Source organism: Pseudonaja textilis, chromosome 3 (genome assembly GCF_049901715.1).
Source record: "Pseudonaja textilis isolate UNSWEBS1 chromosome 3, rPseTex1.2, whole genome shotgun sequence".
Lineage (NCBI taxonomy): Eukaryota > Metazoa > Chordata > Lepidosauria > Squamata > Elapidae > Pseudonaja > Pseudonaja textilis.
In genome coordinates, this window is record NC_141992.1 from 164,750,040 (window position 1) to 164,764,973 (window position 14,934).

The 14,934-nt window shown below is 38.0% G+C and overlaps 1 protein-coding gene across 2 annotated transcripts in view; it reads right to left on the minus strand.

The window, feature by feature from the left end:
• Nucleotides 1-425: 425 nt before the first annotated feature.
• Nucleotides 426-14,934, minus strand: part of CYP7B1 (cytochrome P450 family 7 subfamily B member 1) — a 92,276-nt gene continuing 77,767 nt past the window's right edge. For both annotated transcript variants that reach the window (XM_026706145.2, XM_087931310.1), the window contains 2 exons: nucleotides 5,355-5,533; nucleotides 426-2,835 (listed from right to left, as the gene is read on the minus strand). In XM_026706145.2, coding sequence (XP_026561930.1) covers nucleotides 2,548-2,835; nucleotides 5,355-5,533 — 467 coding nt within the window. In that variant the 3' untranslated portion in view covers nucleotides 426-2,547. The remainder of the gene's footprint in view (nucleotides 2,836-5,354; nucleotides 5,534-14,934) is intronic.

Consider the following 14,934-nt stretch of genomic DNA (forward strand, 5'->3'; position numbering starts at 1 on the left):
TGTCTGCTCTTGGTTCCCAAAGAGACACATCAGCTATAGAGCAGTGATTATTCTGGGGTTATGTGTTGCTGTCCTATTTAACAAGGCACCATTACATTTTTATCATTCAACACACAATATTTACAATTTCAAAATGTAAAATCACAACTTGAATCAAAATGCAACCCATATTTTAATCAAATAACCTGCTTTTAATTCACCCCACAGTTGTTATCAAAAGATTTCCAAAGGAGGAATCCTCACAACTGTAGGGTATGTTTCAGCTCACATTTCTGCAAGCATGTCTGTACAACATTATAATAATATTACTTTTGCTTATCATTCTGTAAAAAAATATCTAGATTTTGAGCTTCAACTGACTATGCAATGCATTTGCCCACAGTGTGCACCATCACCTCCTAAAATAAATCTGACATTAATTTAAAAAAAAAGTTTATTTCCTCCCATATATGAGTATCAACAGCACAGACCAGTAGCTTATCTAATTCATCAATGCTTCATAAATTATGTTACATTGCAGATCATCTACTAGAGTTGTATAATGTTTTGGACAAAACATTTCAGTGAAGTTGCTTTGTAAAGTCACTTATCCCTGTTTCTAGGAAAGAAAACCTGTGCATGTATAGGGACAGTTTGGTGTAATGGTTAAGGCATCAGGCTGGAAATAAGGAGACTGGGAGTTCTAACCCAGCCTGGGCACAAAACCAGCTGGATGACCTTCGGTCAGTCACTGCCTCTAGCCCTCGGAGGAAAGCGATGGCAAATTTTTCTGAAAAAACTTTGCCAAGTAAACTGCAGGGACGTGTCCAGGGAGTCTCTGAGAATTTGGCAGGATTGAAGAGGAAAAAAAAACCCAGCACAATAAGTGCAGAACCAATTCTGGTTATGGAACTGATGGTCAAAGTGTTGAAGCATCATAAAGTGCATCAGAGAGAATTGTGTTCCTTCTTTCCGTGATGAGCAGAAACTCTTCATCTCTGCAAAATGAAGTGCCTTGCTGAGATGAAGAGGTCATATTGCTGTTTTGGTCATATTTTTCAAGCCACTTTACTTTATTGCAGTATCCATATAAGGCTATCCATATAAATTTGCAGATGATACAACAGTGGTGGGACTCATCTCCAGGGGGGGATGAGTCTGCCTACCAAGATGAAATGGACTGGTTGCTTTCATGGTGTAGAGACCAAAACTTGGTCCTCAACACCAATAAGACCAAGGAGCATATAGTGAACTATAGAAGGAACAGATCAGACATCCAGCCCTTACTTATCAATGGAGACCAAGTGGAGCAAGTGGCCAGTTTTAAGTTTCAGATTATACTATCTGAGACTTCTCAGAAAACAACAACTGAATGAAAAACTGCTGGTGATCTTCTACTGCTGCACTATAGAGAATACCTTAACTTACTGCACCTCTGTATGGTTTGCCAATTGCACAGTGGCAGATAGGAAAGCACTCGAGGATTAAATTTGCCAAAAAATCATTGGTTGCCCTCTCCCCTCTTTGGAAGAGCTTTATAGCTCTCGCTGCCTTAAGAAAGTTCAAACCATTCTCAAAGATACATTTCATCCTGGGCACCCTTTTTTTGAATTATTACCATCTGGCAGACAGTACAGAATAATAAAAACAAGGACAAATAGGCTGAAAAACAGCTATCTCAGCGCAGTAGCTCTGTTGAATTCTGCTATATAATGCAGTGTTGGTGCTGTGTCGGGGATTTTCAATTCAATGTGTGAAATGTGAAGGATGTGTGTTTGTGTTTATTTTCATGGTCATGATATGCACTGAAGACGGTGTTTGATTTAGTTATACGAGGTGCAATGACAATAAAAAGTAAACTAAACTAAACTAGCAGGGTTTTTTGAGTATTTCCTATCTTCTTCATAACAAAGTAGTTATAGACAATATATAAAGAGGATGGTGAAGGGGTTTGTCAGAGTTTATATTTTTAGCAAGTTTCCCAACTTTTGCAAAATGCTGCAGCCTAGTGGAAGACCTCCCAGTAGAAGGAAACTGTTGGCACAGAAAAGCATTTAGCTTTTTTGACATTTTGTTTTCTGTGTGAATGTAGGAATGAAAGATAAATCCTTGTTATCATGCCTCAGGCTGGCAATAGAAGGATACTAATAAAAGCATTACTTATTATTGGGACTTTTCCAGAATCAACAGAAAAAGTGACCCTTATTTATGTTTACTCTGAATTACATGTCACCAGGATGAGTAGATTTTACCTTTCCCAAAGGATGTTTAGGATTTTAGTTTTAGTATCAAATTCTCTTTAGAAGACCAATGAATCCCTGGATGAGTCGGAATTACTTGTCGGACCCCAGATCCTAGAACTCAAGTACATAAAAAGAATTTACATGGATTATATCTACCTCTCATTCATTTTTACACAGAAAAGCACAGTCTATGATAATATTTAAAACACTTAACAATGAAAGTACAGTAAACCTGTAAATATACCCAGAAATACAAATGCTACATTACATTTAGTGAAAGACAGAACTAATCTGAGTAATATAAATAAGCAATAGAGGTTCTGTACTAAGACCGAAGCTTATAACGAAAAAAAATGTCAGAATCTGGCAGTAAAATACCCAATCCTATTCTATCCTTGTCCTGTCCAAGTTGTTTGTCCTCCATTATATCCATATCAAAATAAACCAATGCTAAAACCACAAAGAGTTTAATTTCACTCATTGCAAAGAATCTGCCAGGACACATGTTGGCTCCAGAGCCAAATGGCATTAGAAAATATTTCAGCTTCTTTCCCTGTTTGAAGAAGGTTGTTTTCTTCTTGCCATTCTCCACGTAGCGGTCAAATTTATATGTCTGGAAGAAAAATGAAAACTAAGTGGTTACACAGATGCTACATGGCTATAAGAAGCAGGAAAAAGTTCTTTGTTCCTAGTACTTCTGGAAGGCAAGTAAGACCACACTTGTGCTTAAAATGTGGTCTTCTTGTCTCAAATCAGGCCCTACAGTTCTGTATCCTACTTTATGAACCAGTTGCCTATGTTTTACACCTTTGGATACCTTTCCTTTTGGGTTTCATTTCCTTTTGGGTTTCATTTAAAACACATTGGATTATATGCTATTCATCTGCTTACTGATTTTGAATTCCATGTGGATATACTGTATAGGTGATGATACAGAAACACAAAGATCGTATATTGAGACAAACTACAAGAAACATACCGTAATAAAAGAAACACTATATATTGGCATTTGCTTCTTCTAACTAAAATAAGGGGAGGTAAAATTACTCACTTCCCTCAGGTTAATGTGACTTCCTTTCTTCACTTTTGTTGTTCAGGGCTGCACGGCACCTCCCTTTCTCTAAATCTGAGCAATATATTTCTTAAGCACCACCATATCATTTTCCTCTGCTCCATTTCCTAGTTTCAGTTTCAATTCCCTGCTTATTAAATTTGACATAATACTCAGAAGCCGGCCCATGCTGAAGGTACTGCTCATGGTGTGACCTTGGTGTTTTAGGGAGAATGTGCAACAGCAAAATAAACATGACAGCCTCACTAATTACCACCATTAACACAAACCACAACAATAATGATCATTCTAAATTATTCCTTAAATTATTAAGAATTATTCCAGAACCAGGAATTCCTTCCTGGAAGGCCTTCTAACTTGTGAAGGCAAGTCTAAATGCATTAACATGCACTACTGAGGAAACCTTGCAATATGTTCATACAAAAAAATCTGGGATGATTGGAATCAAAACTAGAAGGGCACACTGTCCTTGTTTATAGTTTTAGTAATTGATAAAGGGCCCATCTGTTTAAAGTATGTTGCAACCAGGAAATCATTAAAGAATACAGACTAGGGACTTCAGAGTGAATGCATTAAAGCATAACTTACAGATGGTCCTTCATACACACTTATGTGCACTCTCACCTCATCCCTATTGAAAGCCCATCTTTTAAATTCTGTACACTAGCAGATTCAACTGTGATTCAGCCAGGAAGCCATGTTATGCAAATAAGAGAGCCAAGAATTTGGCTTTCATCTTTTTGTGGGCTGAAGGAGGAGGCAATTGGGAGATTTGTTTTAGATTGTGCAAAGCCTGAATCAGGCTTTCCACTGTAGTTTTTGTAGGCTTTCTATCTCAAATTGGCAGAAACGTGCACTATCATTTCCCCCCCCAACTCTGACTGGAAGCAGTTCCTTAAGTAGCAAAAATTCATGTCTACATTAAGTGGAACTGCTGAGCTGGAGCTGCCCTTGAAATGATACAAAAACTTAAGTTAGTATAGAATGAGGCAACAATGAATACATCCTGCACAGACAGTAAAAACTGTATCATGGATGTTTCTGAAGGGTATGTATCAGTGGTGGGATTCAGTTTTTTTTACTACCAGTTCTGTGGGCGTGGCTTGGTGGGCATGGCAGAGGACTGTAAAATCTCCAGTCAGAGGTGGTATTTGTCAGTTCTATGAACTACTCAAAATTTCCGCTACTGGTTCTCCCGAACTGGTCAAAACCTGCTGAATACCACCTCTGGTTTATAGGCCCTATAAACCATAACTGAAACTTATCATACTATCCCTGGACTTAATGGAATTCAGTAAAAAGCAGAATTTTTGTAAAGCCTTGTGACTTGCAATTCTGCCTCTACAGCATCTCCAAGCCAGCTGCAAAATATTTCAGTAAAAACTGAGGGAACAGCCCTCCAATTTGCATGCAGGTAATGAACTTCTGGAGCTGCATTAAGCTGAACTAGACAGGATTAATTTGCAGTCTTTGATATTCATTAACTTTAGCCTCAGAAAAGGGAAAATACATGGAGATGACACCCTCAAAGCTTCCTTGCAGAGCAACAGCTTTACAATCCTGAGTTTGCAATGCCACACTAATTGACTACAAAAAGACCAATCCCTATAAAGAGAGGTGAAAAACTATACGTCTTAAGAAGACACTGCTATTATTGGGGCTTTAGAGAATCAGTGATGCTTTGGGGGCCACTTAACTAAATAGCCCACATTATTTGCTCTTTAAGCCACCTTCCATTATCCTGCCTTCTTTGGGCATCCAATGATCCACTTCCAAACAAAGCCCACATTTAGCCTCAAGTTTATGGTAGTCAGTGAACAATTGTTAGTTCATCTGAAAGGGGGTAAGCAGTCAGTCTCGCTGCCATTATTTCTCCCTTTAGACCTTGAATCCTTTGACCTGCAGCAGGCATCTTGAAAAGAACTGAAAGTAGGAGGATTTGTTCCACAGTCCGCCCCCACCCCCCGCCCTTCTCCTAAAAAAAATAATCTGTATTATAAAGAGCCTGGTAGCAGAAATATATATCTGTGATCATATGTGCAACAGAAGTCAACTCTTACTTGAGGATCTTCGTAGATTTCAGGGTCCCTGTGCAGAACCGGAGGAAAAATTGCTAAAAAATCTCCTTTTCTCAAACAGACTTCACGATTTTCTTCAAACTTGAGAATAAAATTTTCTTTGATTTGACGGATATTAATTGATGAGGAACACATTCGCAAGCTCTCATTTATAGCACTTTCTGAATTTAAATAAAGAGAAAAACAGAACAAAACAAGACGTAAATGTTAAAACTACTGAAGATGACGATCTTACAAGTTCCTACAGTAGCCACTGAATTAGTTTATTAGATGTGGTTAGACGAAAAAAAAGGTGGAGAGAAAAATAGGCAGTGGGGGAAAATGGGGTGGGGGAAAGAACCAAAAATGGGTCACAAATGCATCCCTGTAGGGCTAATGGAGTATTTGCTGTTTGGAATTTTAAAATGTAATTATTAACTGATAAGAGTTGATGAATGTAGTTAAGCTCAAGACAACGTGGTAGATTTTGGGTGGAAACCCATTATTTGTACATCTCACTAAAAGCCACCATCAGAGAAAGGAATATTTTTATGCATTTATATACATTGCAAGAGTTACAATACCAGCTTCAAGATTCAGAGCTCTCCTCCAAAGGCCTTGTGCTAGGCTTCAATCATGCATTACAAAATGAAGCACTCAAATAACTATACAGTGAACTGTGAAGTGAGGATGCTAGGAATGACGGAACCCTTAGCAATATCATCATCACATCGTAATTTCTACTGTTGGCTGAGCAAATTCAAATTATGCGTGGCACTTTGACAAGTTAATGGGGGGAAACCCATATCCCATGTAATGCTTTGACACAAATCCCAAACCTTTTCCAGACGCCCACCATAACCTGGAAAGCTTGGGAAAGCAAATGTCCTTGCCATCCCAGTAGCCTTCACCTTTTGCTCCTAGCATGACAGATTTTATGGCTAATTTCCGGCAATTTATCCTGGCAGTTTGAGGAGAAATTCCTTTGGGAATAATATGCATAATTTGCATAAATCATTCTGATAGCATGCATACCAGCATGTACCTCCTGTCTGGGGCTGCATCTCTCACTTAGTAATCAAAACTGACTATTTCTCCACCAGCATGGCAGGGTCCTGTAGGAGACAGCATGACTCCTTTAAGCTATCAGTGTGAAAACAAGCCTTAGCAATGCAAAAACCAGAGCACCCTCCCCCCCTCCATAAGATCAAGCATAGAGAGTTGCTTATATGCATTTTGGACTATCCACATTAAAATCCCCTCTTTGCCAGATCAACTTTGGCGATTCTCTAGAATCTAAAGGCTAATTTACAAGAAAGTGCAGCAAACCTAGCCTAGACATATTTGAAAAAGACCGTTACAAATTGTTGTTTTGTTTTGTTTAACAAAAATTAAAAACAGTGCATTGCAAATAAGCTGATTTAGATGCTTTTCTGCAAGAGTTTTTTTTTTCCTTAAGCATGTATTTGTCTAAAGAAATGAGGCTGCGGTCAGTTCTGTGTGGCCAACACTGTGATTCAATGTGACGTACAGTGAGGCTGTGCATATTTTTTTTGGACTGCCTTCGTTACTATAATCACGGAGAATCAAATCGGCTTGTTGATGATGAAGCCAGAAAAAAAAACCTGTGATTCCAGAATATGGCCTCTCTTGCAGATAGCCACAAGGCACAATAGATGTCAAATGGCTGCATTCTGGCAAGAGAAAACTTCCCCCAATGCAAAAGAAAGATCCAGGCTCCATTTCTTGGCTTTATGCAGCTTAGGCATAATGAAGCTGATTAGAGCATAGTAGGCTACAGTACAGAAATGGTAACTGACATATGTAGGGCCACTGGACACCAACGAAACCAAATCCTGGTTGGGGACAAGTGAGGGGAAGGGAGTAAAGCACAAAACACACAGCAACGATAAGCAAAATCATCAGGCAAGTGTTGCTGCTGCTGAAATAGCAGGTTTCCACTTGAGTAGCACAAGCCACAAAGTCATATCGGATTGGCTGACATTTTGAAAGGAAGCATGGCAGTCTGTTGACCACTGTCATATCCCAAATGACAATCGGGCAACCTTCTCTTATTGAGAATTTAATCACAGTAATGGAGCTCAGAGCACGACTTAGCGGTCAGATCATAAATGACAAATCTATTTTACCTTCCAGTACCAGCTATGTGGGGAAAAAAGAGCCGCGGCTCTTGCTCTGAGCGATCTTGCTGGTAATCCTTAGATGACAAAGGTAAAGAGTCACATTATGATCAGCAACGGAGGAGGGAATTTGTATGGGTTTGTGGCGGCCGACCATGAAAATAAACAAACAAAAAATGACACTCAGTCCCTCCTCCCCTCTTCCCCTCCCCAACAGTTCTTATACACTGGATTTAGACACTGAATGACAACTAGATGATAAAACAGAAGCCTGTACAGTACTTGTGGTTGTCATACTTCAGTAGGCATAAGCCAGCACTCCTGTAAGACCAGCTGGATAGCCTGGGAGGCCTCCCATTTTGCACCATGAGGTACGGCAAATGATCCAGCTCTGGAGAACAACATCTGTTTCTGTGCTAGTGCTGAACAAACAAGGCAATTTAAAGCAAAGCAAGAGATAACCAAGCAGCAAATGAACATGACCCTCATGTTTTCCCACTTCCTACACACATGAGATGCTGAAACTTCAACACATGAAGAGAGATTGTCAGTAAAGTTGACATATTTTCTAAGGAGGGAAAGAGAGAAAGGGAGGGCGGAAGAGGGGGCCTTCAGATTTCCCAGAGTATTATTTTTAGAGTCTTCCCACTCCCCTTTTCTCTTATATTCTCTGCTTCCAATTCATCCACAATCTTTTTTTAAAAGTCGAAGCCATTTCAATATACTTATAAATATTCAGTCTTTAAACCTAATTTGCTATACTTAGTTCACATGCCTTCAAGCATTTGTCTTCCAATTTCCACTGAATAAATGCGTACTAATGAGAAATGGAGCAAGCTGCTGAGGCAAAGCTGGCCGACTTGCGCCTGGCCCGCCACCAGCTTGTGATAGGCAGGCAAATTGAGTTAAAATGAAAAGTCTTGTCAGCTGAAATACAACACGGAGCCAAACAGCAAGCTGTCAATCATCCAGCCAAAACAAGGGACTGCAGGTAATAAAAGGTCATTGTGAATCATTAGTACATTTGGCTTTGGTAAGCAAGTTAATTTTAATTAAACATGATTTTGATCTGTTACTGTTTAATAAAAAAAACCCGCTACAAATAATGGTTTTTTAAATTCTATATTAAGCAGGTAATAGGAACTCTGTAAGTGTCAAGGGTATAGGAAAGAAAAATAGTTGTTTAATATGCAAACATTTTGGATACATCTACTCTTTTCAGAGCTCTATGATTATAATTATGAAACGCCACACGCCTGTAGTTTGCAGGAATGAACAGAACCAATTTAATAACAGGATACAAAGATAAAATATCTACTTTCTCCAACTTCCTTCAGTCTTAAAACAGTGATGTTTAATGGTAGTGTGCATCTTTCAAGATAGTTTGTATCCTTGCACTGTTTAATTTTAGTTTTTCTATCTGCTAGTCAACAATATCCCATGCAATGTTGTCTTTAGTGTAAATTACTGATATGCAGGATAGCTTAGCCATTCAAAATAAAACCTTGTCTTGGGCATGATTTTCACCACACAAACAACAACAATTTCAAAAGTCTCTTAGTGCCTCCTTCTGTGCCAGAGACACACAATCTGGGTCCTTTGGAAAAAACAAAGCAGAACTCCAGGACAAAAAAAACCCAGAAGTTTTATAATCAGGCAGGGTAAGAAAAAAAAGAAAGCTATGAATCTCCTGATTATAGCTAGCAATTCAAGGCAGGAAGGTTTTCTAGAATCTAGATAACAAATTGGCACAGAGGTAGTTTCAAGAGTCACTGACTGAAAAGAAAAGGAAAATGTTAGTGAAGACATTGCCCTGTTTAATTTTTTTTAAGACCACTTTATTACATCTGGAACTTATTATCTTTCCACAAGCCCAATCCTTGTATGTTTTATGCAGACATCTCTTTATATTTCAGCTGCTTCTCCATTAGTAGAATGGATCACTTTGGAATTTTGGCAGAGCTTGTCACTGTCCTATATATTTTTCTATTAGATGTTTTCAGATAATTGTATTTCCTTTGTTAATGAAGAATTGTGTGACTAATTAAAGTTAAAAAAGAACTACAATTTCTTTTCCCATTTCCCTTTTAAATAAAAGTTGCTTTTCTTTTGTTTGATCTTCCTTTCTGCCAAAGAGAAAAGCGGCAGATTTCCTTCGACACGAGACTCAATGCTACAGAGACAGGAAGTGGCTTGAAATTTCCTTCCTAAAACAGGAGGATTTAGGACGTAAATACCCAGTATGTACACTATGTGTATGCATTATGTGTATCAATGAATGTGCCTACTATTTTACATTTAAGATACTGGAGGAGAGATGAATAGAATCTGTGGTAGATGGAAATCTATGATAGACAGTCCGTATGATATCTCTGGGAATGTGTGCATGTGTATATTCTTTACCCAGCAGCTGATGCTCCTTCCAATCTAGACCAACTTAGTTAAGAAGGGCAACTGATATTTCATTGATATGTAGGGCTATCAGATATATAAGCAGGCAAAAGGAGGACATGGATAATTGGAAAGGGGGACAAATGGGAGAGGGGGAAAGGAGAACACACTAACTGTTTTTCTTGCAAGAAAAAAATACAATAAAACAGTCCAAAAGAAAAGGCTCACATGTATGTGAAATTACTTTCTTCAGAAATGGAAAAACTGTTTTTTTTTTCTATCATTTTTTCCCCCCTAGCATATCTTTATTTTCAAGAACATATGCTAGCAATGCACTTCTCAAATTTCATCAAAGAAATGTATGACTAGTATTGTGATATATGGATTTGTAGATTTGATGGGAGGGATCAAAGCTAAATTGCTCGAATCAGGAATTAAATAATGTAAATCTAGGCTGTCAAGTTTGAAAAGAGATAGATAAACAAGGAAAGAAAGATGCAAACAGTATATGAGAAAGTCTGAATGATTACTATTGTGAAAACAGTCCATTAAAAAAAAATCCCCCAAGATACTAAAGATGCTGTTATTACCCTCACGCTGTGCCTGGAGGCTGTGGAGGCTGGATGGGGGACAGCAGGCTTTGGCTGAATTTTGGCAAGACCACATGGCTTTGGGTGCATGGAATTTCAGGATACAGGATTTAAACTTAGTTCTGGATGGGGTTGCACTACCCTTCTCAGGTCTGGTTTGCAACTGGGATTTCTCCTGCACTCGGGATTTGAAGAGCAGGTTTCAGTCACACCTAGGACAGCCTTTGCACAGTTTCTTGTTGTTGCCGGTTGGGACTTTTCCTGGATCGGGAGTTTTTGAACTCAGTCATTCAAGTTTTGGTCATTTCATATCTGGACTACTACAATGAACTCTACATGGGGCTTTCCTTGGAGAATATTCAGAAACTTCAGCTGGCATAAAGTGCAATGGCATGGGCAGTTCTTTGGGCCCCCAAACTGATCCATATTACACCACTACTCCACAAGCTGTACTGGTTGCTGGTTTGCTTCCAGGTATAATTCAAGGTACCGGTTATTACCTTTACAGCCCTGCAGGCCTTGTCCTTAAGACAAAACAAGGAATAATGGATGGAAACTGATCAAGGAGAGATTCAACTTAGAAATAAGGAGAAATTTTCTGACAGAGCAATCAACCAATGGAACAGCTTGCCTTCAGAAGTTGTGGGTGCTTCATTGCTGGAAGCTTTCAAGACGAGACTGGACTATCATCTGTCAGAAATGGTGTAGGGTCTCCTGCTTGAGCAGATAGTTGGACTAGAATCCAGATAATCTACAAGGTCCCTTCCAACTCTGTTATTTTATTCTGTTCTAGTTAAGGAGCCATCGCACTCTAATGGGACTGCCCCACCCCACCTGCACTGGCAGAGGAGGCATGCTGCAGACCTCAACAGTCAAGGAATTCCAGATGGCGCAGTCCTGGAGACCATTTTCTACATCACTCCTGTTCTTTGGAACGTTTTACCCCTGAGGTAGAGCATTTGTATACACAAGGTTTCAATTTCAGTCCTTGAAACGGAAGAGTTGAAAGAGTAGTTGAAAATAAATGAATGAATGAATTCTTTATTGGCCAATTGTGATTAGACTCACAAGGAATTTGTCTTGGTGCATATGCTCTCAGTGTACATAAAAAGAAAAGATACATTCATCAAGAATCAAAATAAGCAGGTTAGAATATTTTGGGATTTCCAAATACAAATTGATAAAAAGTCTTGAGCATAACAACCCAGATATAAGTGTAGTTGAAAGAAAGAAAGTGTGAATAATTGATGTGGCATTACTAGGAGATAGCAAGATAGAAGGCAAAGAATTAGAAAAGACCACAAAGTAACAAGATATGAAAATTCAAACTAAAAGATTATGGCATAAACCAGCCATGGTGGTCCCAGTGATTATTGGCACACTGGGTGCCATACCAAGAAATCTTGGACTGCACTCAGAAAATCTGCACATAGACAACATTTCCCTCTGTCACTTAAAAAAGGCCACACTGCCTGGGTCTGCTCATATACTATGCCTATACACTACTACAACATCCTAAATACCTGAGACGAATTTGACGCATTGAAAGCCACTACTAGCTAAAGAACTGGCAGCTATGATTTAATATTGTAGTGATCAGCTAATAATAATTCATTAAATGTATATGCCATTCAACTCCTAGTGACAGTTTATAAGTTGTTCAAAACATTTAAAAACATGAAACAACAGAAGAAACAAAACAAGGATGGCAGAGAAAAATATCTGATTGGGAACAAGGAAAAGGTGAAAAGGGATTGACAATCATCAATAATATTGGAGATCCAACTCTGACCAGCATCTACCAGTATATTGACCTGTCACTTGTAGTATAGTAATATTTAGAAAGCTAAAGAATCCCAATCCTCATTGTAACTTAGATTCACTTCTTACTGAGGATTCCTTATCTATGCATTTTTGTGGGGTCTGAGTTTACATATAATGATTTATACTGTTGGTAAACCCCATTGAATAATATTATCTGCCAGGAAAGCATTGTGCCAACTAAAAATTTACTTTTTACTTTTACAATTTCCTTTTTCTGAGATGCGGCTAGATACTTGCTTTGAATGAAGGGGATTTGTTGGAGCCCTGACACATTGTCTATCTTTTCTAAAACAAATATTAACTATGTGGACTATTAAATATGTGGACTATGTTATAAATCATATTAGGCATGTCTTTACCCTTCTTGTAGAAGTTATAAAGTTGGCCACCATTGCCCAACCAAACACAAAAAAGGCAAGTGGATATAATAGAAATAAAAGTAACTTTTCTCCCCAAACTACAAACAAGCCCAAAATATCCTGAATCTAGTCTTTCACTATATTACATCCCCAGCATATAATATATACTTAGCCACCATATCTTTCCAAATCACCCTAAACTCCTTTTATTCTTTTATTTCACACCAAAATCTCTGTATAAAGGTTTTTTTACTCATTTTTCCATTCTAATGCCTCCTTAATCTCACCTTTGTTCTCTTTATTCAGTCCAACCAAAGCTTGTCCCTCTTCATATTCCATAATGTTTGGTTACTTCCTTATATGCCATTAAAATCAAATCATTTTCAACAGACATTTCTGGGGACAGCACAGTTCTCCATGCAGAGCCTGTCCCTTCGCTTCACTTTGCTTCCCTTCCCTAGCCAATAGCACTTCACCAAAGCAAGTGCTAGGCTCTGTTGCTTACCATACTTATTAGTCTATGTGGGCCCTCAAATTCTGGTGGTTGGATGTCTGTCTATCCATCTATTTAAACTCCATCCATCCACTCCCACATACAATGTACGTTAGGAGATGTTCACACACATGTGATATTCATACAATCAAGTTTCCTGCCCTGCATTTGTTATCTTGCTAGGTCAAAGAGAATGTTTATACTCTGAATGGTCATTGAATGCCACACTGGTGGACAGATTCCAAAAGTAATTGGAATCAAGGGAAATCAATAGATGAGTCCATGACAAAAAATTTTATTATATTGTATTGAAATTATTTTTCAAGAACTTTCTTCTTCTGTCACATTAAAAATTACTATTTGATGACATCGTTTTAGAACTATAAATAAGCAAGTTAAGAATAAGGAAGTGAAAGCTGTCCTATTTTATTGTACCTTTAGCCTGTCCTGACTATTAAGGCAGGTCACAAATTTTGCCACATAAATACATCTCAATTAATGATGAGGCTAGTAAAAATGCATGGAGTAGCATAACACTTCTCGCATACCATTATACTGTATATTCTATCTAACCCTCCTCTCAACTTCCCATTGTTCTTTATATAGAAAAGATTTTAAGTGCAATTTTCATGATGAAATTGGTATGTGTAACATAATTCTCATAAGTAATAGTAAAGAGAGTTCTTTTGCATGTAATTAAAATATGTGACTATGTATAATATACTTAGACCAAATATATTTATATAATGGTGTTTAAAAGTTTGTGAACTCTCAAGTTTTCAATATTTCTGTATAAAATTAGATCTAAAATTAGATCAAATGAGTCAAAAGCCATACGCCTGTTCATTTTTTTTTGTACTGAATACAATTATCCAAAACTACATAAGGAAAACAGGTATTATTTTAAATAATATTTATACAGAAATATGAGTTCACAAACTTTTAAGCACCATTGTAAACTGAAGTTAATTTCTGTGTCTGTGAATCCTTACCTATCCTGACTAAAACCAGCATGGCTGCATAAAGAACTCTCTGACAAATTGGCCAAGTATAAATAGTGGAAAGAGGGGCACATAAGTAAGACAGATTATCAGCAAATAGCCTGAGCCTGCAAAGATGAAGTGAGGAAAGCTAAGGCTTGCAGCAAACAAAGGCTTGTGAAAAAAGTAAAAAATAACAAAAAAAGCTTCTTCCAATATGTTAAAAACAAGAAAAAAAGTTAAGGAAGCAATTGGTTTACTGCTGGGAGAAAGTGGCAAGAAGGTGACAAGCAACAGGGAGAAAGCAGAACTACTTAACTCATCTTTTGCATCTGTCTTTACACAAAGGGAAAAAACAGCTCAACCTGTCAAAAACAGCACCACGAAAAACAGATTAGGAACACAAGTTAAAATAGGGAAGAAAATGGTAAGTGAGCACCTGTCTATGCTAGACGAGTTCAAATCACCAGGACCAGATGGATTATATCCCAAAGTTCTGAAGGAACTGGCAGATGTGATCTCAGAACCACTGAATTATATCTTTCAAAGATCCTGGAGCCCCGGAGAACTACCAGAGGACTGGAAAAAAGCTGATGTGGTTCCGATATTCAAAAAAGGAAAGACAATAGATCCACGAAACTACAGACCTATCATCCTGATCTGAATATCAGGGAAGATTTTGGAAAAGATAATCAAGCAACAAATCAGTGAACACCTAGAAGCAAACAAAGTAATAATCAAAAGCCAACGTGGGTTTGTCAAAAACAGATCATACCAGACTAATTTTATTGCATTTTTTGACAAA